The sequence below is a fragment of the Lepidochelys olivacea genome (assembly GCF_965140295.1).
Source record: "Lepidochelys olivacea isolate rLepOli2 genome assembly, chromosome: 2".
Taxonomy (NCBI): domain Eukaryota; kingdom Metazoa; phylum Chordata; order Testudines; family Cheloniidae; genus Lepidochelys; species Lepidochelys olivacea.
The window spans coordinates 20,080,435-20,106,810 of NC_140412.1; the positions used below are offsets into that span (position 1 = coordinate 20,080,435).

General features: G+C 41.5%; 1 protein-coding gene across 5 annotated transcripts in view; it reads left to right on the plus strand.

Annotated features, from left to right (window-relative positions):
- The first annotated feature begins 403 nt into the window (after positions 1–403).
- LOC311516713 (uncharacterized protein) overlaps positions 404–26,376 on the plus strand; it is a 131,194-nt gene continuing 105,221 nt past the window's right edge. For 2 of the 5 annotated variants that reach the window (XR_014710490.1, XR_014710491.1), the window contains exons 1-3: positions 415–477; positions 990–1,089; positions 6,684–6,783. Coding sequence is in view for 3 of the 5 variants with exons in the window: in XM_084621062.1 (XP_084477188.1) it covers positions 12,470–12,510 (41 nt within the window). In the remaining 2 variants the exon portion in view is untranslated. Of the gene's footprint in view, positions 478–989; positions 1,090–6,683; positions 6,784–12,420; positions 12,511–26,376 lie in introns of all 5 variants that reach the window. The other 3 variants (XM_084621060.1, XM_084621061.1, XM_084621062.1) reach the window with 3 other exon arrangements.

Here is a 26,376-nt window from a genome sequence, read left to right on the forward strand (position 1 = left end):
TTATCAGTGCACTCCCATTCTAGAGGCTCTCCTGTGCTTTCGTTGTAAAAGCTGAGCATGCAGCTTGAGTGTGTTTGATTTATTTTACTGTCTTGCCAGGCCAGAGCTGGCAGACCGGTACAATAAAAGAGGATGGTGGCAGAGCATTTCCTGCTTCTCTTTGCTCTTTTCCAGCTAATGTACCTTTGAGAATGTCCCTGTCAGAAAACTGTTCACTTGCAAATATTTACTCCCCTTCTGACTGTCAGTTGAACCCAAAGAACAAGTTTTTAACAGTGGAGGATGAAATGGCCAAAGGACATTGTCCATTATCAGCATGCGTATGTGTGCTCAGAGGAGACAGGACGTTGCAATGATTTACCACCTATATCTTGCAACCTTAGTACAAATGTCCCATTTAAAACCCATTTGGAAACTGAACTCCACTTCTCCCTTTCCTCAAGAAGTGCTGGATTTTCCTCTCCTCATTCATCCAAGGTCAGCACCATTCCTGCCTGCACTATGGAGGTTTGGGAGAGATCGGTTCTCACCTCAGGCTGGCTCCCAGTGGGAGGATTAGAGAGAGCACAAAATAATCATCTGTAACATAGACCCTCCTCACCCCTAAGCTAATTGTATTTTATGATTATTTGGCTCTAGAGAGAGGGGAGGAAAGGCTAAGCAAAGCCGGGGATGTTTGGGTTCTTATTTGGGTTTGGCAGAACATCAAAGAGTGCAGGAAAACTCATACTGAAAGAATCCATGTTGAAACCTAAGCCCCAGGCGAAGTGCTCCTTTGTGCTGGGGTTCCCAACCTCCGTATCAGGATTTGGAAGCCTCCTGTCTAGAATCAGAGTGCTTCCATCACCCTCCCTCTCAGATGTTCCCACCTGTTTAGACATCCACAGCAGAGTACAAGTGCTCTTTGCCTGACTGCCTCTGTACTTGTCCCAAAGATCCTTGTCATTGAGTCCAGGCTCCTCCTAACCCATCTGCTTTCTAACCTGCAGGTTCACTTACACTCCAGGTGGGTCAGCAGCAAGATTTATGTCCGGTTAAAGCCCTAGCATGGGACTACAGACTGAGACCATGTCTACAGTGAGGTTGAAGGTGCGATTCACAGTTTATGGAGGCATCTCTGCGCTGGCTTTAATCCAGCTAGTAGTAATAAAAAAAGCAGCGAAGACCCGGTGACGTGGACATCAGTTCAGGTACAAGGCTGCCTGGTCACCCTGGGTACGTTCTCATGTTGCTGGCTTCTGCCTCTGCATCTTCACTGCTATTTTTAGTGAGCTAGCTAGACTAAAACCACTGTGGGATTGCCCACAAGGGCTGCAAATCACACCTCGGATTGTGGCATAGATTTACTCTGCGCGGCCACGGGCGAGCCGCTTTCTGGCCTCAGAGCCCTGTCTTTAAAATGGGGATAATGTTCTCTTTCTCTCACCCTTTGTCAGCCATGTCTGTTTAGGTTATAGGCTGTTTGGGGGAGAACTTCTCTTACTATGTGTTGTACAGAGCCTGTCAAAATGGGGCTCGGATCTTGGCCAGGGGCTGCAGACATTGCTGTAATACTCACTGTAAATTACTACTACTATCGAGGATAAAATAGTATTTGGGAAGGAGACTAATTTCAAATTCGTGAGCTCCTGAATCTCAGTGTGAGTGTCCTGAAGAGAACTGGGCAGATAACTGATTTTTTTTTTCTTTCCAAAAATGGTTTGAGCTGCAACAGATGTGAGATACATTTTTTTTTAAATAGAATTTTTAGTGAGTTACCAACATCTGTTTCAGAGTAAGGATTTGATCATGAGTCTCCTACATCCTGGGTGAGAGCTAAAGACTGTGGCAGAAGCAGCGATGCTATCATTTCCTCCTTTTCCAGGCTGATTTGTGAGTGGCTGAAATGATTCACATCAAAACTGTGAATAGTTTTGGGTTGACCAAAACTAAGTTTTTCATCCTATTTGTTTGAAAAATTCCACCCAGCTCTAGTCCTGAGACTCCCTCCGGACAGAGAGGTCCTTAAATAAGGGATTTTAGTGTCTTTTGGCAATCTGAAATGTACTGTTCAGGTGAGTTGGGTCTTTCCTAACCATTTACATTAAATACAATTAAGAGGATACAGTCTCAAAGCAACTTATGGGAAATGTCTGCAGGCAAGCTGCACTTTAAAAACAATGGCTTTGTGAACGAAGCTACGACACTTCCTAAGCTGTTTAGTCTGTACCTTCTGTCTATAGGAAACACCATAAACCATCCAATGAAACTGTGCTTCTGTGTATTGAGAGTACAGGAGAATTTCCATATGGCAAAAACAGTAACTGTTTTCCAGAGAAACTGTCCTGCAGGTGTTCAGCAAAGCACGACATATCAAGATGATGCTTCATATTCAGTTCAAATGTCTGTGGGCCTGATCCAATTCCCATTGAAGTCAGTGGGGAGATTTCAGTGGGAATTGGATTGGGTCCTAGATGTGTAAACCAAAATATACACACTTTTTTTTTTCATTTTCACTTTTATGTCATACACCTTGTTTGTTCAGTATATTCCACTGTCTCATCATGTCGACCATCCCATTCTACCCTGCCAGTGATGCCAGTCATCATGCTCTGGTTTCTCCCACAACCGTTTCCATGCTTTATTCCATGCCTTCCCTTACGCGTGCAACGTTACTCCTGAGCTGCTCTAGAAGGCTGCTACCATTTCCTCTTTCAAATCCCACCAATCACAAGGGCAGCAGAAGTTTATACGGGGCTGTTTCAGATCCCAGCTCCTCTGGGCAGCGTGTTTGGAGCCTGAAGTGCTTTCGTTCTCTGATGTTACCATCTCAGTTCATCACCGAGGTTCCCAAATTGCCGTGACCCTCTGTCTGATCTCTGTCTCTTCCTCACCTACTCTTAACCCCTGCATCATTTTACAATATATTAAACAGCCTATTAAAACAATGGGATTTCTTTGTGCAGGTCTTCAAGCAGCCAAAATAATCTTTCTACTTCCTGTCCACTCCCCTTTCTTGTCAATTCCCAATTATGGGCCTGATTCTGGCCTCCTTACCCACAGTCAGTAGTTCCATTGGTGGAGCAAGGGACTACTCCAGTGTGACAAAATCTGGCTTGCGTAAACCCTTAAGGCCAAGGAAGTGTCTTCCTGTTTGTTTGAAGTGTCAAGCACACTTGGGGTGTGTGTGTGTGGAAAATAATTAACAATAATTAATACTAATGGTGTTAATGATTTGTCTTCACCCATGTCGTGTCTGCAGCTGGCAATTATTCATTCAGCACATTGTACAAATATAAACAGCAGGATACGTGGTGTTATCCAGTAACTACACAACCAATAGCTTGTACCTTGCACTTCGATTAATCGGCAAGAAATGCACACCCACTCCTTTGTGCTTATTGCTTAATTTATTTACTTAATTCATTTAGGCCGAAGAGTCCTTCATGGTTCCAGCTGTCTGGCTTTCTAGGCTAGAGCTGTAGGCAATCAATTAGCTCCACTAGTCTGAACAACAGAAGTTCAATATATGCTGCCTTCATATACTACATTTCAGGCTAGTACAAACTGTTAAGTAGTATTGCGCTTTAACTCCATATAATTCAGTCCAGCAATGTTAGACTTCTTATGATTCATATTCCATAGAACGCTGAATAGAGCTGACCAAATAATTATTTTTTGAGGGTGGGGAGGGAGTGGTGGGGGGAATTCAGTGGCCAAACCAAAAACTCTGGGGAAAAAAATTGTTTTGTGTGAAGTCAGAACGGATATTTGCAGGGTGTTTTTCCCAAAATGAAAAACCAAAAGAATTTTGTTTCAGGTCAAATGAAACATTTTGTCAACCCAAAATAATTTTTTTCAGTTTTTGTTTTGTTTTTCATTTTTGGATGTTACTCTTTTTTTTTTTTTTTAAAATACATCTAGCTAAATTTGGAAATTAAATGAAAAGGAATTTTAGAATGAAACATTGACAAAATAAAATATTTAAAAAAACTATTTGCTGAATTTTACCTGAATTCATGAATAGTTTCAGTTGACCTGAAACTACATTTGTCAGTGAATAAAGTGTTCATCCAAAAAATGTTGCACAGATCAGTGCTGAAGATAAATGTGATGACATTTATTGTTTTATAGGATAGTGGGTGTGCAGATACAATAATAAATCTCTATCCTAATAGGAACACTCAAAACGTGATACCAGTACACCAGCTAAAAATGACAAGAATTTGCTTTATATAATCTAAAAAACCAAAGCACCATTGCAAAGCGCACAACATGTAAGCAAAGTGATCTGGGGGGTGATTGGCAAATAGCTTGCTTCATGTTTTATGCTGACCCTCAGTTGTCCCCCTACTTAGCTTTTATTAGTTGGCTAATTTCCTATAGGCATCGCAGTAGAAGTGATTCTTGGATAGGGAGCTGCCAAGGAGATTCTTGCTGGTCCTGGTTGGGGGGCTCTGACATTTCATACATTTTACAGCAGAATTGTGAAGCCCTGAACGGTTTGTTTCAATCTACTTACAATGCAGTCCCTTCCCTTGAGGGGACTGGGAAATGTTTTTGAATGACCAGACAGTAACAGCAGAGTGGATGCAAAGGTCCGAATTTGCTAATCAAGGGGAGTGTAAACCTGCATCAGCTCCCATGGGAATCGTTCCAGGGAGTTGGCCCCAGGCTCTTAGGGTCTCTCTGTACTACAGCTGGGAGCATGCCTCCTGGTGCAGGTAGCCCGACTTGTGCTAGCTCGGCTAAGGCTAGCATGCAAGAAAATAGCAGGTGACCGTTCAGGCATGGGCAGAGGTCAGGCTATCCACCTGGGTCCAAGTTCTTTTGGACCAGTGCAGCCACGCTGCTGTTGCTAGCGTTCTAGCTACAGCAGAGCTAGGATGTGTCCATCTAGCTAGGCGCGGAGGCATGCTCCCAGCCGCTGTGAGGACACCCCCTTAGCGGCTAACCAGGGATGGAGCCAAAGCAGGAGTATAGCAGAATCTGATGTGGTGTTCCCTGACTAGCAAGCAGTGATGGCAGCTCTCAGGTTTACAAACGATCAGTGGGCAAACTAATGTAAAGTAAACCCAAGGGAGCCACATCCTCAGCTGGGGTAGCTACGTTGAAATCATTGGAATTACACCCATTTATACCAGCTGAGATCCTGGCCTTTGACGTTCATTTCTAGACTGAAATGTACATGAAGCCCATTCAAAAAGCACAAGTCAGCAGTGTGTACATGGTAAATGAGCAGGAAACTAACAGGAAAATACCCTTTGGGTGTATGGGCCCTTGGCCAACCTCGTGTTCTGCATTAAAATCAAGGAACACTTTGTCAGACTCAGCTGCCCCTTGGCCCCTCAACCAGCTACTGATCAATCTCAGACCCCTAGATGGGCCAGATTTTGGCAGATTATGAACACCCTCCACTCCCACTGACTTCAGAGGGAACTGAAGGTACTTGTTAGAGCTTGCCAGAAAATGGGGAGGAGGAAAAGGGATTTCTGCTGAAAACGGTGATAGAAAAAGGAAAGAAGAAGAATTTTTTACTGAAATTTTTATCCATTTTGATTTCTTGTCAAAACTGAAAAATGATTTTTTTGTGATCCACCCCTTCTATAAGACTTGTACCAGCCGTGGAATAATCCTGAAAAGATACATTGGAAATGCCCTACATTTTCACAGCTAAACTGGCTGCTGGCTTGCTGATGGAAAGGAGCAGGGCAATAACAGAGTAACTGCCACTCTACTGAACAAATACCCATCGCATAAAACGATTCAATCCCCATTGGTGATTTGGTGTAACAGAGTAATGTCACAGCAATTGAACCTTGTTTTTTGACAGAATTAATGTCTCCTGCTCTGACTGGGAAAAGCTCAGATTTTCCATGATCTTTATTTTCCACTAATGCCTCCGCATTTATGTAGCAGCGGGAGGAGTCCATTATCCCATGACAATGTTTAACCTGATCAGCATGATCTATTTAAGTATGTGCATTTGAGAATATCTCTGATATTAATATGTGATCAGCCGTCTATGGCTGCATGTAGGATACCTTACACTTATAAAGCACCTTGCATCTAAAAATCTCTGCTTTACAGACATTAAAGCAGGGAGGTTAATAGTAATATTTACTATTTTGCAAATGTGGAACACAAGCCATGGAGAGATTTAGCACCATCTTCAAAGCTGTGTGCCGAAAGCTGAAGCTTGTCTAGGGATATTAGTACTGCTATAACTAGGATATAGTTGCACTAGTGCAAATTGGTAGTGCAGGCAGGTTGTACCGCTGTAGCACGGGGTATGTGATTTACTAGACGTAATTGCCCTGATCTCAAAAGCCATACAAAAGCACCAAGATCAAAGTGGTCTGGTGCTGAGGATTTGTATCCCCCATTAAAGTCAATTATGCCTAAATTGTTTTCATTTTTGGTCTTTTCACCATTATTCTATAATTAGTATTTGTATTATGGTAGTGCCTAAAGCCCCCCCCCCAGGATTGGGGCCCCATTGGTCTAGGCACTGTCTAAATATATAGTAAGAGATGGTCCCTGCCCTTACACTCTATCTAGAGACAAACAAGTATGATAGTACAGAAGGGAAGGGAAGATGATATCAATGAAAATAGGATCAGGCAGTTACATAGGTAGCTATTGCACGACTGTCCTCAACCAATGCACAAGCAAACAGTTATTAACTGGCTAATTTCTTGCAGATTTCACAGCAGATATTGGTCTGGAGGAGGGAGTTGAAGGAAAAGTGGCTCTAAAGATGAACGCCCCAATTCAGGAAAGCACTTAAGCACTTGCTGACAGGTAAGTATGTACTTAAGCTCCCTTTCTGAATAGGGATGTTTTCCTGAATCGGGGCCAAATTCAGAAAGGGCATTCCGTGCATCAGAGGCATTGTGAAGGAATAGGCGGAGAAGCTGTCAAATGGGCAAATGAGGTTGGTAGCATTGGTGGAGCAGAGGAGGTAAGAGGGTGACACGAGAAAGATGAGAGGAGACTGGCTGCATTGTATGATTGATTGGTTCATGTTTGCAAAGCACTTTGCAAACACATAGTGTCCTCTAAGTGCTCAGTAGTATTGTTGTTTGTTACCCACTCATTACTGTATCTGACACAAGTTCAAACAATCTTGTCTTTATACTGTCTCTTCCCTTTAAAATTTCTCTCTCCAATTCCCCTGTCATCTTTCCTTTTCCAAAAAGAAAAGGAGTATTTTTGGCACCTTAGAGATGAACCAATTTATTTGAGCATAAGCTTTCGTGAGCTACAGAAGTGAGCTGTAGCTCACGAAAGCTTATGCTCAAATAAATTGGTTAGTCTCTAAGGTACAACAAGTACTCCTTTTCTTTTTGCAAATACAGACTAATACGGCTGTTACTCTGAAACCTTTCCTTTTCCAAGGAGTCCTGTGGGGTGTGTGGCTAGTAGGACATGATTGCAATAGGTTAAAAAGAGTTATTAACAGAGACCACATCAGAGCTCTTGCAACACACACAATCTGTTTACTCAGCATCAGCTCGACTAATTCCTCATGAAAGGGCACTGCATAGCAGAGTGCAAGACCCTGCTGCTCAAAAATATTACTTATGTACAAAGAGCTTGATTCTAATTAGGGGTGGGGGAGCCAGCTGGGGCAAAATCAAAACTTAGCCCCAACCCTTCACTCAAAGCCTGAACCCAAAAATCTTTTAATAGACACACAAACGTTTGGTTACATTTAGTTTGTAAAGTTTTTTGGCTCTTAAACATCCTCCTTTTGGACACGACTGGAAGTGAGAGGAACCGAAACAACACAACCGAATTTGTCCTCACAGTATTTTCAGAAATGGTAAGTACTGGCAACCTCACAACAAATTGCCCAACCCTCCTTGCTCTGAAAAGTGTTGTGAGATCAGGCAAGCTTCTATTTCTCATGCTGAAACAGAGGGGACCAAATTCTCCATTGCTTTACACTGTCTGCCTAAGTTCTAGCTATCCTACTTATTTGGCCCCCATTAACAACATATCTTCATTACCACGTCTTTAATGTATTTATCCTCCATTGTGAGGCAGAGAAGTGCTATTACTCCCATTTTACAAATGGAGAACTGAGGCTCTGAGAGATTAAGACCCCGCTTTTAAAAACTATTTAGGCCTTGTTTTGTTCACTATTAGACCTAAGAACCTAAATCCCTTTTGAAAATGGGATTTAGCTGTCTAAATCACTTAGGGCTTGTCTACACTGGCACTTTACAGCGCTGCAACTTTCTCACTCGGGTGTGAAAAAACACCCCCCTGAGCCTAGCTAGTTTCAGCGCTGTAACATGCCAGTATAGACAATGCACCAGCCCTGGGAGCCGCGCCCCTCGTGGAGGTGGGTTTTTTTTAGAGCCAGTGAAGACGTGCCCTTAGGCCTTGCAACAGAGCTGCACCTATGTACCTTTAAAAATCTGGGGCAAAAGGACTGGATGTGCCAGAACATGGAACTGAACACAGGTCTCCCAAGAGGGAAGGTTTGTACCTTAACCGCTGAATCAAAGTTCCTAGTTACTGCTGTCTGTGCAAATCAGAATGGCAGTATTTTCAACTCACTGCGCAAAGCCATAAATGACCACACCAGGTGCCAGGTAATGGGGAGCTAGGTTAGTAATGACTAGGTAGTTCTCAACCTTTTCTGTACTGGGACCACCCAAGGCATCCTTCTCCCTCCCAGCTAGCTGGGATCCCCTTCCTATTTTGCAATGTAGAATGGGAAGGGTGGTTGTGACCTCCCAACCCATGTTTGTGTCCATTGGGGTGAGAACTCTTGGACTACAGCAGTGCGTTCCTTCAAACATTCTGAATTCTGGCAAGTCAAAACCCAACACAATGCAAAAATCTTGATGATTTTTTTGGGGGGTGGGAAGTTATATTAAATTTAAAACTCAAACCACTTTTGTCAAAAAGTTCATGAACTGGGGCCTGATTTATGGCTTTCCCTCCAGTTATCTGACATTTGCACTTTCATATGTTCTTAACTAAATTTCTTGTTGAGCCAATTCTAGAACTTTGCAAAACCTGCCAGTTCTGCTTCCTGGCCTTTCTCCAGGTTTCACTTTGAGTCTAGCACTCATTCGTGTTGAGATTTGAGGACTGTTTATCCGTCAAAAGCAGCTGAAAGTGCAAACCATTTGGGCAACTGGAAAGAAATTAATCGGTTTTGTCTATACGACGTTCCTAACTATTTGGGGGTGAGCAGAAATCTACTCATTACCAACCCGCAAGCTTTTTTTTTTTTTTCCCCTGCACTCCATAAGTTTTCCTTAAAAGTCTTCTATCCAGATAGTGACAGAACTTGATGGCTCTTACTTTAGGAGCATAGGAGAAAAGCCTCATCCCAGGAGGTCTACTTACAGACCTTGGACTTTCATTCATGGATGGACATGAAAGAGGAGGCAGGGACAATCCAGGATTCATGGATGTTACTATAGTTAGTTACAAAAATGGTTAAAATACATATTCACATTCCCCCCTCCATTAGTTCCAACCTCTCAAAGCTCTAGAATGCCCCTTCTTTATTGCACTGTGAAATAGATGCTATATAATTCACTGGCCTCTTCAATTGAATTTTTTTGGTCCCATTTACTCTTGATGCACTGAAAGTGGAAATCTCACAGTATATACAGTCATATGTTCCCACAGCATGTGAAAGAGGAACTTCAAAACTATGAGGGGTCAGCCTTAGGGAGAGACCCATAATTCACACTGCAAAAATGTTCAAAAAATACTTCCGATTTAAAAAGCGCATATTCACTCGTGACAGCAGTATTTTTCATTTGCACCGATTAAAAGCCCATGGAAGCCAATAAGAGTCTTTCCATTTCTTTATCATTTATTTAATTTATTATTTATTTCCCTGCCTATTGAGTTTTTCAATACAAATGGATGCACACAACTGTAACCTCTTCTTCCTAGAGTAATGCATAGATGAACTTTCTTTAAATAAATACAAATAGTGATTTGACATTAAAAAGTCACTGTTTACTAACAGATACAAAAGAGCATTCTCCTATACTTAAAATAGTTAATAACTGCAGTACCTCAGGTAACGTAGTACCAACAAGGTTCATGGCAAATGTTGTGGTGGTGCTGAGACTGGGGATAAATGTTGACCTTTTAATGGCAACTGATGCAAATAGACTATTTTATAGGAAAAAAATATTACAGTGAAGTCCATCCTCTTTCTTCAAATCTGGTGCTCTTGTAGTCATAAGAATGTTGGCCTAAATTTTCAAACCTGACTAGAGGAATTTTGACCCCCTAAGGAATGCAGGCTCTAACCTATTGTAAAGAACACTGCTGTGCTGATTTACCTTTTCTAGTTTTGGTTGAAATATAATTACCCCAAATATAATTACCTCAGCTTCTTCTGCTGTCCAGCCACCCCCGCCACCAAGGGGGAAAAAAAAAAAGATTGAAAAACTTCCTCCAAACCAAGTTTCCACCAAAGTAAAGCCTTATTTTTGTTCCCCATTTACCCTTTTCTGGTTTGAAGTTGTGTAACCAACGCAGAATCATCTTGAGAACAAACATTCTGTCCTGATGCGAGAGCCCTCGGGTCATGTGAAATGAAGACAAGTGGAAAGAAAAGCACAGGAAAGCATGAGTTGGAGCTTCCCTCTGCATTGTACTGCAAGGCAGAGGCATGTACAATGACTTCCAGCCAAACATCACCTGCTGCTTTTCGCAAGGACTAGTTTGTTTCTTCATTTTCTTCTCTTTAGTAGTGACAAGCATATCCTGTCAGACACTTTCCAACAAACATGACCATATACAGAGAGAGAATGTGCCCATCTTAATCCTGGCACATCTCTCCTCGAGAATCCGTAGAAATACAGGCCCTGTGCAACAAGAACTACAGAGGCACTTCTTCTCCTTGATCCATCCATGTCCCCTTTGGACACTAAATCCATGCAGATTATTTGTTCTCTTAGCATGGATAATCTGCATTTGGGAGTCTGTTAACCAAAAGATGGGGGTACAATAGCAGAGTTTTGCATCGTATGTGTGTTGGTTTGGGAGTGGTATTTCTGTCGTGAGCCTGTATTTGGTTCATGATGTGCCTTTTAACCACTGAAATCTCTCATTTGCAATTTAGAACTAATACAATTATTATTTATGTTTTGTATTATCATTGTGCCTAGGAGGCCTGATTGTGGACTAGAGAACCCACTGTGCTAAGAGCTGTACAGACGCAGAACAAAAAGATAGTCCCTGCCCCAAAGGGTTTAAAATCTACATATACGACCATAGACAACAGATGCAGGAACACAAGGAAACAATAAGACAGCATGGCGGACAGTGATGTATTATGATAGCACCCAGAGACCCCCAACCGAGATTGGGGACCTGTTATACCCAACTGACAAATATGCAGAGATAATCCTTGCTCAGAAGACCTTACAGTACAAATAGACAGGAGAGACAAAAGGTGAAATAAACAAAATATTATTATTACCATTTTACAGAGGCATAGATCTTGTTCAAGGTCACACAGGAAGTCAGTGGCAGAGCCAGGAACTGAACCCAAATATTTTGAGTCCCTGTCTAGTGACTTAAACAAAAGATAATTGTTTTAGTTTCTCCTGTGACCAAAAATCATCAGGACGTCAGTGGAAAGTATGAGTTCAGAATCAAAACCCTGTAGTGGGTTCATTCTATGGAAGTGTTAGAGGTGCCAAATGCAAGTGCTGCTTCCCAATCCAGATGGTACAGAGAGAAATGTCATCATACTGGGGACTTTTATTTGATGGACCAAAAAACAACCACCACCACCACCCCACCCCCCAAAACCCCAACAAACCAAAAACCACCAAGTGAAAGTGCTACCCTGTCAGACCCAGAGAAAGTGATCTGCAAAAGGCAGAGGGCTGATTGCCCACAGCTCTAGCTGAAATCAGTGGGAGCTGCTATGCACCTCTGAAAATCATTTTGAGATACATTTTATCCCTTAATTGTTTTGAGATAATGTTTCTCCATTGCCTGGCTCTAATTGGTTGGACAAAGTTAAAGGAAATTAGTTTAGCTGATTTATTGTGTAATTTGTGCTGTATATAGGCTATTTGTGCAGAATGGCAGTGTCAGTGGTCTGCAGTATGCAGTACCCCTGCATTACTGCTTTGATAATGCTACGGGTGATCTGAACTTGCTACCCAGGTAGGGGCAGGGTGCTCAGAACAAGCCTCGTCAAAGAACAAAACTCAAAAGTGTCTCTCGCAAGGAGAGAAGGGAAGAGGAAAGACATAGATTGGGAACCCTAGCAGCATTTTAACCCCCACAACAGGTGACGTAAGCATGTGCAATAAGACGCTCCCAGAAAACTCTTCTCCCTACCCAGAAAGCTTTATGGAGACTCTGTTGCTGATACTGACATGTGGATGGAAGTGTATCTGTTATTAATATTAAATATATCTATTTGTGTAGGTCTGTTCCATCTACCTGGAAAGGTTCCACAGAGCGGTATTGGGTAAATATGCATCTACCCCCAAGCTTTTCTCATGCAGAGTCCATTGGGTATGTAGCCTGCCACCCCTCCTGTTCAGTGGGCATTTTGGAGTTGCCGAGGGAGGTAGTGCTGTAATTTGGGCAGCAGGGCCAGCTGTAGACAGGTGACAACTCTGTTCCAAGCCTTGTCTTCACTGAACTCGATAGGGCAGCGTCTCTGCTTTCCTAGTGTCCAGCCCAGCTAGTGGCTGGGATGAGAACATGTTGGGTTGAAGCTTGCAGCATTAGCTCCTAAGTTGCTGGAACTTCTCACTGTGATTTCCTTTAGCTTCTGGTGCATGTTTGTTTTCAAGCTGAATCAAAGACAGTTGGGTGGGGACCCATTTCAGACTAATTTTCCTTCTTATTCTGCTGGTTATTAAATCAGCTTAGCTTTTCTTTCAATTCTGTAGTCCATATTCCTGAATAAAGAACACCTATCAGAAGAAAACTATTGAATCAGTTAATAATTAAACAATGACAACTTGAAATACACCCACATAAGAGCTACCTGATATCACATGTCTTACATATTTGATAATTGTACAGCGGAGCTTTGTTTAATGAGTGGTGATACTTAAAAATATTCATGTTGGGAATTGTTGTGAAAGGTATTATTTTAATGAATGGATGTATGATCACTCAGGCTCTTATATCACATCCTTTCCCACACAGGTTCTTGCATACTTCTGCCAAAAGTGTTAGCTGTTTACTTTTCCCCTTGTTTTCACTCCAGCAGTGAGTGATTAATCTTTAAAATGACTCTGAAAAAATGGCATTGCGGAGTTTGCTGTTTGTCATGTGACAATGGTAAGGAATCACAAAAAGAGGGTAATTTTCCTCTAATGCTGAACAAGGAACTTTATTTGAATGAGGAAAAGAGAATTACCCCATAATCTACACTTTTTCTCACCCACTTGCTGTGTATTTTCCCTCTAGAATTTTCCCAGACTCTCACCTCTCTAGCTTCCTGCCACAGTTTTAAAGGCTTTACTGTGAACTTCAGAGCACATCTGCTTCGTTTGCAAGAAAAAGATGGTTTTGTTTTGTTTTTTTCCCCCCTAGCTGGCAGCTTCACAAACTCAGCTGCGGGATAGGTGGACGGTGTAAAACAGTCTCCAAATTTGAGTCTACAGTTTTTTGCAAAATATTTAAGCATAAAAATCCCAGACTGCATGCAAGTCCCTACACGCACTAACATTTTACACACAAAATCAAGAGTGCAAATTTTACGTCTCTTTAACATCTATGTAACATCTAGTTTATGCTCTAGCACATCAGGCCACTGGTTCTGATGAAAATTTGAATGGACAAAACATAGACTCTGTGGCCATCCTCTGATACTATTGCTTTGAGTGACAATTTACTCCATGAATGGTCCCATTAAGTAAGGGGATCAGAATCTGGAATCAGCTTTGTAATTAATTGAGAATTCTTGTTCTTTTCTCCTTCTTTTTAATAGGGTCTTTCATATTATATGCAAATTATTTTTGTTTGTGGGGATTCAGTTTTATTCCCAACTCTGCCACTGACTGGTTCATTTTCCTTACCTGTACAATGAGAATGTGCAAAGGAAGGAAAGTATCAGTGCTTTGAGAGCTCTGGTGGGTGAGCATTACATAAGAGCGAAATACTATTATTAATGATCTCTGGTAGGTTGAGGGGTCAGGATTACTTCTGTTCTAAGGGCTATTCTACTTCTATGCTTATTTTGCTTTAACGTATAAGTGAACGTGACTGAGTCCAACTAATGTATTAGTCTTTAATTTTCCCCCCCATTTTATTAAGTTTAAAAAAAAATAAAAAGTTTGCAAGTCATAATTGTCTCCAATTCACTCTTCCTTTCTTTCTCTGCTGCTTACCTCACCCTTTGTTGGCCCAGGGAGATCTGGATTTAAACCCTTTAGCCATATGCATTCCTCTCCTTCTCTGTCTACTGTGTGTAAACACACCTGGTTACTTCTGGAGAGACCTGGTTTCCTGGCTCAGAAGGTGTTTTTGGTTTTCATAACAAAGGAACTGAGCTACACAGGGAACAGGGTAGTTTACAAAGCACCCAAGCAACAGAGTTGAAAACCTGTATATGAGGAAGATCATTGGCCGTGTTGGCAGGGGGATGCTTAGAAGTGTAGCCCTCCTTTGGTGGTTCACCCTGTCCAACACCTGTAACCGTTCTCAATAGGGGCCTGATTCAAACCCCATTGAAGTCAATGGAAAGACTCCCACTGACCACAGTGGATAAGGCCCTGGATGGATTAATAATGTACACAGCTTTTTCAAACACTGGACAGACTAGAAGCTGGTTAATTAGCCTGTTTGTATCAGCTGCTTTTCATAGAGGGCCTTTGCTTGGATGTATGGATAAGAAGAATAAAAGCACATCAGGAGCGGATTCTCAGCTGGTCTAAATACACTGGTTTACACTAGTTGATGACCTCGTTTGTTGCAGGCCAGCAGGTCAGAATAAGTTCGCTATCAGAAGGAAAGGATGATTCACTGAATAGGCCACTAGCCTGAGACTCAGGAGACCTAGTTCAATTCCGTGCTCCATCACTGATTTTCTGTGTGACCTTGGACAAGCCACTTAGTCTTTCTGTGCCACAATACCCCATCTGTAAAATGGAGACAATAGCTATTCCTGGCCTCACAGAGGTGTTAGGAGGACAAATGCATCAAAGATTGCCAGGTGTTCAGGGACTACAGTAATGGTGGCCATATAAGTACCTTAGTTATAGAGATCAAGGAAGGTCATTTCTCTTGTATTTCCCTGTATTCTATACCATTTCCCTGTATTCTAAGCTTTATGACTGACTCTACCTTATTCCAGAAGAGATGATGCTCCATTTGGCTTGCTGCAGTTTTTCTTTTAAAGCAGAGCTGAATTTCCCAAATGGAGTTGACACTGATTTATTCATAATTGTACCTTGCAATCGTATAGCACCTTTTCACCAGAGGTACTCAAAGCACCTTCCATGAGTTAATTTATGACCTCAGAAGAAACCTGTGCTCACTAAGGAGTGGATTATAACCATTGCTTAGGTAAAATTTTATTTCTACATCGAGGAAAGCATTATTAAAACCATTTTAAATATGGATAATCTGAAGAACAAACAGGTCAGATTTTCCAGACATGGGGCCAACATTTTCATACCGGTGTGCCTAACATCAGGCAGTTAAAAACAGTATTAGGCACCCAAATAAGTGGCCTGATTTTCAGAGTTGCTGAGCAACTGTAATCCCCATTGATTTCTTGATTCCTGGGGCTGGAGGCATGATGGCCTAAGCAGTCCATTCATCTTGTTGTAAGTTGGGAAGACGCCATTTTGAAAAGCATGCTGCTCTACCCTGGTTGGCATGACCTTGCACCATGCGTGTGAGGTCACAGGAGCGCTCTTGCAAATGGCATCCTCCGTGAAGTGTGACCTCACACACATCGTGTGTGTCAGGTCATGCTGGTGTGGGCGGGACCCATGCCATTCCTAGTCTACCTGGTGTAATTACAGGTGACATTCTTATTCATGTAAATGTCGAACGGGATTTGAAAGTTTAATGTCTCTAAGCATGCTAAACATCCCCTCTTGTTTGGATATGGTCTCTTCCATTATGAGCCCATGTTATAAATTGTTTTTCAACACCATTTGCTTTTTCAACCTGCCAGAAAGTTCTGTTTCAAAAGGTCTGGATTAAGGTGTCCTTGTTCACAGTGAGTAGTGTCTACGTCTTGAGTAGTTCTGTTGAAATCAGTGGGACTAATTTACAAATAAAGTATTATCTGTGAGCAAACGTATCACAATATAGTTCAAAATGAGTTCCTAAAGGGTTACAAGTAAAGTATGAGAAGGCAAATTAGTGCTATTTTAAATGCTGTCTCAAATGTTCTCAGCAGAAGTCCTGGGAATATTTTATATCAAAGGTATTCAGCTATAGGGCACTACATAATTGTTTATTTTGGAAACAGAAAGGATGATTCACTTATGTTAGATACTCCCATGCTATTAGCAGACAAGATCCATGGCACATCATAGCTTTTGGGTCATATTACACCTAATTAATTCATTACACCTTAATTAATAAGTATGCAAAGAAATATATCTATATGACCTAAGCATTATGGAGTGGATTGTCCCTTATAGACTGCCTAGGGCTGGTAATGAAACTGAGCCATTCTGCCCCTACAGGAGTTCAAATGGCTTTTGGTTTGTTCCAATTTGGAATAAAACCAAATTATAAAGCCTTGAAACATTTTCACAATACAGAATTTTTGTTTTTGTGTGAGCCCCAATCTTGGGCCCCAGACAAAAGAAACCAAGTGACATAACCATTACTGTGAGTCTTTCTGCATCTTTGAAACGTTGTGTACATGGAAAAAATTAGTCAACTACAGTAGGCACTTTACATGGGACATTTGATCTAAAGTTATAATTTAGAAATTATTTTCCTTTCTGTGTTTATAAAGGCATTATAGTACATAAAGAATGAAAGTCATAAACTCAGTCATGTTTGGGAGAGGTTTAGATACCACAGTGGCAGGAGTCTTGTAAGTACCTAGAGTGGGAAAGATAGTCATAACTACAAACATTTCCAGTTGGTTTTGTTCTTGAACTTGTCAAATGTGTGGTCTGCTCAGAAGAGTGGAGGATCAGTTCATTGACCAGTTGTATATCAACTTGATTTCTGCCTCTTTTAATAAGCCCAGACACATCATCTTGCTTCAAAATATCAATAACTAAGACTTGAAAGCTCCCCAAAATACCAGCTTGTGACTATGACAAGGATTTTCAGTTTTGAATGACTAAAGTTAAGCTCTAAAATCTGTATTTCAGCACCCAACTTTGAAAAAATTGGCCTATATTTTTAATACCTTAAGTCACAGAAGTTGGGCAGCACCCGTAAGCATCAAGGGCAGGTGTATGTTTGGAAGAGCTATGGGAAACTTCCATTTAGTCAGGATCCGTCTGCCTACTTGTGGATTTTGTAACATACCTGAACCTTGGACCAGATTTGCTGAATTCTGAGGCAATATTGGCTGAAGTTTGAGCAAACCTATAGAGTTACAGTTTAGGTGGAGCCCATGGGCAACTCAATAGTTTTTGCCCCAGACTGGGCAAAACATGGCAGCTTTGGCTGAGTTTCAGTTTGAGTCTTTGAGTTCAGGAAATTCAAAGCAACGTTCAGGGGATGTTGAAACCAAAGTTCATGCAAACCATAATGGCTGAGCTGTGCAGACTTCTGCTGCTTACTGGGTACTTGGTATGTGGTTGGGTACTGAATATCTCTTTCTCTCTCATATACAGACATAGAGCTCAATGCCCAGTTTCCATAACTAGGGGACTAGACATTGTAGACTGCCCTCCAGATGTTGGGTTTGGCACTCCTCCACCAGTTGAGTTATTGTTTGCCCTACAGTCACAGCATGGGGAGAAAACCAGGCCCAGTCGGTGCATGGTCGTGGCAATTCTGGCTGAGCCACAGAGTAGTCTGTTGAACTTGGTCCAGGATCTGTGATCAAGTGGACGAGGAGGGAAGGTACAGCGATGGACTCTTGAATTTATTTAGTGTGGGGGAGACACTGTTTCTCACCGATGCTTCCGCTCTGTAAGGACATAATTTTTGGCTCCCTGGTAGCACTGATCATCCAGGCATAGTAAAGAGTCAGTAGCACTTCTGTCCGAGAGTGTATGAGCTACCAGAGCAAAAGGGGTGTTCAGAGATCAGATCTGGTGTAAAACCCTGGACCACAGGAGTGGGATTCCTCCCCTGAATATGAGCAGACCTTTGAGATGGTGCGGTATGTTGTTCCTGTCTGAGAATGGGGCATCAGTCAGCCGGAGATTAAATAAATTAGTTTCATTTGTTGTAGTTCTCCAAACAGATTTAACAATAATAGCATCTTGTCAAAGGTCTAGCATTGCTACATGCAGGCTGGAGAGTGGTGTATCGTTTGAACAGCCAGTCATTATACGAGTGGCCGAATTCAAGTCCGTGTCGACAAGCTGAATGTGGCGGCTGTGCCCCCAAACCACAGAACAGTTTTCAGATGGAGTAAACACCAGGGCCCATGTAGACATATGCAGGACCGAAGAGTCTGCTCCCCAGGAAGTTCCTGATAATTTTCGTATCAAGGTGGTATGGGAAGAGATCTGCATTTTCAGGTGTTTCAGGAAGGTTGGTATGTCATGTTACGGTGGAGTTTTACTCCCAAACATGCGACAAGTGGGTATTGAATATACGTGCACTCAAACAAAGTGCAAATGTGGACATAAGCTTTTTTTCCAAGGAGGCTCTCCAATCCTCCAGCACGCTCAAGTGAGGCCCAGCATTTCCTAGCTAAGGAAGATTGGATAGCTCACCCTTGCAATGTGTTAACACCACTTTTTTTAATCATCTAGAGCAATCATTGTTTGAGCAATACAGAACACTCCTTTTCCCCAGGGGCTTGGCTGTGCGTGTTCACAGCCAATCTGAAGCTAGCAAGTGAGACTGGGAATTGAACCAATGCCCCCTTCATGGAAGCTCAGTTCACTGCCCACGGGCCACGAGAACTTGTTTTTTAGTGTGATTTGGATATTCTGTGATTGTGTGTGTGTGTATAAGAGATTATTTTAGAAACAGGTCAACACAGACTACTAAAAGAGGAAGAAATCTAGTCTGCCTATTGTAAAAGGGCCAGGGAGGAAAGATAGGCACTGGATTAGGACTCGGGTGACCTGGGCTCACTTCCTGGAACAGCCACAGAATTGCTGTGTGGCCTTAGGCAAGCTGTTTTGAAATTCAGTTTCCTGTCTGTAAAATGGGGATAATAAAGCTGTGTTATCTCACAGGATTGTTGTGAGGATAGATTCATTAATGTTGTCTGAGGTGCTCAGAAATTACAGTGCTGGGGTCCTTTATACGAATGTACCCAGAGAGAGGATGCCCAAATACTTCAAGGCTCATTTTTTTTCAAGATGGAACATAATTGGGCTTGCAGTTGGCAGTGTCCCTGTTAGAAATGGAATTTCTAGACAATGAAAAAAATTCCAGTATTTTGACATTCATTTCCATCCCACATCAGGACAAAAAGTCAAAATAGCTAAACTTAACTATAACTAGAAATGTCCTATAATGCACTGCAGAAGAGAATGTGGTGCATCATGAGAGATGTGGTCCATCTGGAGAACAAGGCCTATAGGGAAGAATCAGGACACAAGGAATCCAGAACTATAATTACCCTTAAGCACCACAGTGGCTCAAGTAGACACAGAATTTAATGTCGACCCCTAAGAAAACATTTTGCTTTGGTTTTCCTGATGGATAATTCCCCCAAAATTGAGCCCCTCCCCCTCCTCCCCCCCCACAGAGTTTTTTGATTTTAGATTAATTTTCTGGCAGGGATATGTTTCATTCAGAATTTTTTGACCCGCCCTAGTCCCATTAACTGAAATGCTTTGTTAAACATTTTGGCATAGATAAGCACATTTATATAAGGACAGAAGCTGGTTTGTAAAATGTAATGTGTGAAACCAAAAGCAAGTGGTTACTACTCCACATCTTTGCACCTCTCTATGTTTACCTCCTCTGCCCTGTTGAGGACAATCTAGCAGCTATCCTGTGCCACCCTGTAACTGTGTCAAACCACCTTATACCTTTCCTTTTAATATTTTTATCACTGTTTGGAACAATGTTGGGACTTGTGTTACAGCTCATTTATTTTCTGTGGGAACAGTAATCTGATTTCAATGTATGTGTGTGGGTGGGTAGATTATAAATTATAGGCTCCGAACTCAGGTACAGGTCCTGGGAGTGACTGTTTTAAATAGTTGTACGATTAACAAATCATAACATTTTATGGAATGGAAAGAAGGAGCTGTCTTGAAGTCCAGTGTCTTACTTTACGAATGAGTCACTGTGGGATCTAGAATAGTTGGGAGTCGGAGAGAGAATATTTATCATTTTATGCGCATGAAGTCAGGTAGTGATCTGTGAAATTATTTGAAGGTAGAAATCTGGTTTGGTGTAAATTTGTCGGAAGGAGAAAGTTTTTGCTTTAAAGGGCGGGTTTGCAGATGATGGCTGATTGCCGCAGCTGGCTACTTGCAGAGGCACGTGGATATGAACAGAGATGGGTGTCACTTAGCTAGATGGAAGATTAGGTGCCAGGGTGTCTCTCAATATAGCTGCATAGAGCTAACCAACATACTTATACCATCAAGGTTGTGAATTAAGGCTCTATGCTAGCACACATTTAAGCAGATGTTTAACTTTAATCATTTTAGTAGTCCCATTGACTTCAAAGAGAGTATTCACATGTTTAAAGTTAAGCATGTGCTTAATGCTTTGCTGGCGCTGGGCCTCACCCAGTAGTTCCCCTTACAGCCAATGTGCAGCACACTTCTTAAAAGAGGAAGGAGCATAAATGCAAAGAATTATAATGATAAATTCTCTGATACATATGATCTTGTTCAAAATTTTACAGTCTCATCAACTGAATCATTCAGATAAGAGATGCAGACATACCTCCAAAGTTCTGTTACATAGTGCTCCATGTTCTAGTCCAAAGTACATGTGCTGATTCTGAAAACATTCTTTTCGCAACACTTTGATTTTAGCAATTCATCTAAGTGTGCTCACTTACAAAAAGGAGCCAAAAGTTTGTTCCAAAGAGGGAATACATGCTTTATTTTTATATATAGCATTTCACTGGTAGTGTGTCTGCATAGCATGTACACAGTGTATCCATGTATTTTAACTTCTTGTGAGATGTCATTTATTGGATTTCATTCATTCCAGCATCAAAGAAAAGTGTTGACTTCAAAATGACAGGTTTCAGAGTAGCAGCCGTGTTAGTCTGTATTCGCAAAAAGAAAAGGAGTACTTGTGGCACCTTCGAGACTAACAAATTTATTTGAGCATAAGCTTTTGTGAGCTACAGCTCACTTCATTGGTTGTAGCTCTAGAAAGCTTATGCTTAAATAAATTTGTTAGTCTCTAAGGTGCCACAAGTACTCCTTTTCTTTTTTCAAAATGACACTATCTCAGCCAGTGTTTTCCCCACGAATTGAAATTAGGGGTGTGTTCAAATTTATGGGGGCGGGGAGGTGTCAGGGCCGATGAGGGGTGAGACTGTGAGGGTGAAGGTGGACTGTATGGCACCATAGTAAAAACTGACCATTTTATTAGATTTTAAAATCATCACACAAATTAAAGTTGGTTACTCAAGCCTTCTATGAAGCACTACATCTACATCCTTCTTGGTTTCTTGTTATAATTTTGCACAACTCTGTTAATGAACTTCTTGAATGCAATGCATTAATCTTTGGTGGCTTCTAGTGTGTCCAGTACTTCCATTCCTTCAATTGATATGCTCATTAGTTCATTCACATGATCAGGCAGAAGGCGACTTCTTTCAAAACAGAAAATTCTATTCAATGATGAAAAAGAACGCTCAACTGTAGCTGTTGTGACTGGGAGTAGCAAGAGATGAATTCCTACTTCTTTCAGTCCAGGAAACATAGTAGAAAGGTCGGGTCGTGCCACTAGTGATGATAAAAAAGAAGTTGAAGTCAAATCTTCATTCATTCGTCGTATGATATTCCACTCTGTGTTCAAATTCTCTATTCTGTCCTGTGCACGTCACCCCCTTTGCTGGTAGTGCTTCACTCAACTGTTAGTGTTTTATAAGACAGGGATCTGTAAAAGCTACATAGAGGTTGAGTAGAATCTAGAAGTGGCTGCTGTAGATTTTTAAGAATCAAGTCTGTGTACTTTTTCAGTTGTCTTAACAAACACTTCTTGTCCTCTTCACTTAAGGATTCAGTATAAATGCCTTCATTAATCAACTTCTGGTCAGAAGTCTTTGCTTCTTCTAGTACTTTTTCAATGGATAGGTCTCTGATTGATCCAAATGTAAGAGACATATTGCTGGACGAAGATCTGCTACTGTTGTAACAGGTGCCTGGATGGCATTGTTTAATGACCCAAGTGGTTTCAACAGTAGACTTAGAAGAGAGGGAATGGCAATAGTCTTCTCTGAACATAGTAGCAAAAGTAATCCACGAGCCTCACTACTTAGCTCCATCCCATCTTGGTAGATACTTTCCAAAGCCAGTAATAATGGCTGGAGTAATTTTAAGACAACAGCCAAGGATCGCTCATGAGAAAGCCAGAGGGTTTTCCCAGGTTGGACTAATTTGAACTTCAGTCCCAGTGCATCTTCTATATTTTCCAAGATATTCAGTCTTTTTGGACTCTTGCTGAAAAAAGAATATAATGAAGACATTGAATTTATAGCCTTTTTGATGTCTTTTGAAGAGTCTGCAGCTCGTACTAGCACTAGTTGGAGTAGATGGCCTTTCTGCAGTGTGTATAGGGTTACATTTTTCTTGTGCTCCACCATGTCTTCCAGAGAAGTTTGCACCTCCATCAAATGCACAAGCAGCCATCTGCTTGGGGTCCAATTGACAGACATTTAACTCTTCTAAGATACGGGTTGTCACAGATGCAGCCGATGTGTCTTCTATAACTTGAACATATAGAAATGCATGTACTGGCCTACTGCTGACATCAAGATAATGTACACAATGACGTAATACTTGATGCCCATTTGCATCAGTGCGTTCATCAGCCATGTATGCAAATATTTTGAATGTGGTGAGAGAGTTCTTCACTTTTTCAACTGTTGAGTCTTTCACTGTTGCACCACATGCGTCTAGCCAGTGAGTTGAGTTTCTTGCAGAAAGATAGTGAGCATTTGCTGGTCTTGTTCAGAACTGGTGTTCAACTTTAGGATGAACTAGTGACAATGCACTTAACATTGGCCGCCAGTTTGTAGCGTGTGGTATCTCTTGCTTAAATAGAAAGTAGGATGCCACAGCCATGTTTGTTCTCATGAACTGAGTTGTGTCTCCAGCATTCTTAACAGCCTCGTTAACACTCATTGGTGTTGTCCTTGGTCAGTGGAGACTCTGTGAAACACCTCTGAACTCTGAGTTCACCTCCCAGGTGGGGAGCAAGAAGGCACCTTGCTCGTTCCTCCAGCTGCTCACTGTTCGCTCTGGCGACTGTTGTTCGTTGTGCCACCGTTCACTCTATCGCTCTGTTGCCAATGGCCCTGCACAGTCACCTTCTGCTGCCACTGTGACCAGTTGGTCTCTTGAGGTCCCAACAGCTCTCAGTGATTTCAGCTGGGCTCTCAGTGGGGGATCCTCGCTGCTAGTGCAGACTGGGCCATCTCTTCCACAGAAACACTGTCCCCCAGCCGGTCTAAGCACTTAGACCTGATTATCAGTGATTTCAGCTGTAGTGCTCACTTAACAGAACAAAGACTATCTATGGAGCCTAATCAGCTCTGTCTTTAAACAGTGGAGAGGGGCAGGTCAAATAGTACTTGTGACTCAGGCAGACCATCAAGCAAAACACCTGTCCCCACCCTCTCTCTTGATGCCCTCAATCAGCAGAAGCTAAGTACAGTTCTACTGCCCTTTACTCATACAATAACAACATCATTTCATTACCCCTCCACATTCAAGTGATTTGTAACCCAGCCCCAGCCAAAATCTATCCCTTGGGTAACACAGCTCTGTTTGCTGGATATCTAGGTAGATTAGGTGTGAATGTAAATACAATCTGGTCCTGAAGCCTTTTCCCCCAGCCCATCATTAGCTGTCAGGGAGAGCTCATTTAGAGTTTGCTTGCAAATCATCATTTGAAATTATTAGGATGGCCAACATCATGGAAATGAATGCATGGACATTGTCATAAAAAACAACAGCTGTATAAGGAAGCTAGTCTCGGTTCATACTTTTCAAATCTATTCTACTTTTTTTTATCATACACTTTATATGCTTTTAAAGTGTGTATTAATGTTTCAATTTCAATTCACATTTCCAAAGAATCACTAAATTGGCAACACTACATGTAACTAGTTCCCAAACCCGGGGGGGTTGTTGGGAAAATTCAGGGGAGGTGTAGGGAAATCCCTGATCTCAGCTCAAATTTGCCCCCAAAATTAGGCATGTTAAAAACAAGACTGAACAGAACCTAGTGAAAAGAGAAGTGTTTCCAGACTTTTTTTTTTGAGAGAGAGAGAGAGAAACAGCTCCCTTAAGTGTTTGCAGCCCAAACAATGCAGTGTTGCCCTGATTGAGGGGAAGCTGAAAGTGAAACTGATTAGAAATTAACTAGAATCATTAGTGAAATTGACTCCTCTATTTACATTGTTAAAACTGTGAGAAATGCAAAAAGTTAACAAACAGCATCACAAGAGTTAAAAATAAATTACATTTAAAAGTCTTTAATCATCCAAGGTAGTATTAGTAACAAAAGCAAGGACATTAACATTTTATTTATATATAAAATTTTTAAATACATGATTTATAGACAGACTTAGGCTCCTTAATTACAAAATATTATATAGTAATCCATGAGACAAAAGAAATTCTACACACATGGACACAAATACATAGATGTGTGTGTATATATATCTCATATTTCAGAGTAACAGCCGTGTTAGTCTGTATTCGCAAAAAGAAAAGGAATACTTGTGGCACCTTAGAGACTAACCAATTTATTTGAGCATAAGCTTTCGTGAGCTACAGCTTACTTCATCGGATGCATACTGTGGAAAGTGTAGAAGATCTTTTTATATACACACAAAGCATGAAAAAATACCTCCTCCCACCCCACTCTCCTGCTGGTCATATATAAGCTATTACCAGCAGGAGAGTGGGGTGGGAGGAGGTATTTTTTCATGCTTTGTGTGTATATAAAAAGATCTTCTACACTTTCCACAGTATGCATCCGATGAAGTGAACTGTAGCTCACGAAAGCTTATGCTCAAATAAATTGGTTAGTCTCTAAGATGCCATAAGTACTCCTTTTCTTTTTGTATATCTGTCATATATATATATATATATATATATATATAAAATCTGCTATAGAAATATGATTATTTGGTGGCTAGTTTGAGTAGTTCAAACTTTGATTGGACAAATCAAAGTGCATTTTGCCAACTTGCTTTTTGAAGACTTTGGCAATGTTCACTGCAGAGGAAAGAAGGGACATGAAATGGGAGGGATTAAGGATGGAGCGAAAGGTGTGGTTTGTGGTCATGGGAGTCAATGAGGGAAGGGGAGAGGAGCTGCTCCATCAGGAAGAAGGCAGAAATGAAGGACGAGAGAACAAACTGGTAATAGAAGCACAATCCACACAGTATCTGCCTGTATAGCTTAAAACTGTGCATAATAGATTTCTGGGGCGTAAGAGGGGCGGAGAGTGGATACTCAGACCTATAGGCAGGGCTAGTAGCAGCACCTATAATGGGAAGTATTGGGCAACAATAAGAAGATCCTCTATTCAATCGCTTTTAACTTTGCCAAACTTTAACTGTTTGGGATTAAATTTTCCATGCCAAGTTTCTGCCTCAGGCTGGGAGTTTTGGCCAAATTTTTGTGAATAGTTTGGCTTGTCTTTGTTGAACCTCATCAGATTGCTTTTGGCCCAATCCTCTAATTTGTCTAGGTCCCTCTGTATCCTATGCCTACCCTCCAGCGTATCTACCACTCCTTGCAGGTTAGTGTCATCTGCAAATTTACTGAGGGTGCAATCCACGCCATCCTCCAGATCGTTAATGAAGATATTGAACAAAACCAGCCCGAGGACCGACCCTTGGGGCACTCCACTTGATACTGGCTGCCAAGTAGACATGGAGCCATTGATCACTACCCGTTGAGCCCGATGATCTAGCCAGCTTTCTATCCACCTTATAGTCCATTCATCCAGCCCATACTACTTTAAATTGCTGGCAAGAATACTTTTGGAGACCGTATCAAAAGCTTTGCTAAAGTCAAGGAATAGCACATCCACTGCTTTCCCCTCATCCACAGAGCGAGTTATCTCATCATAGAAGACAATTGGGTG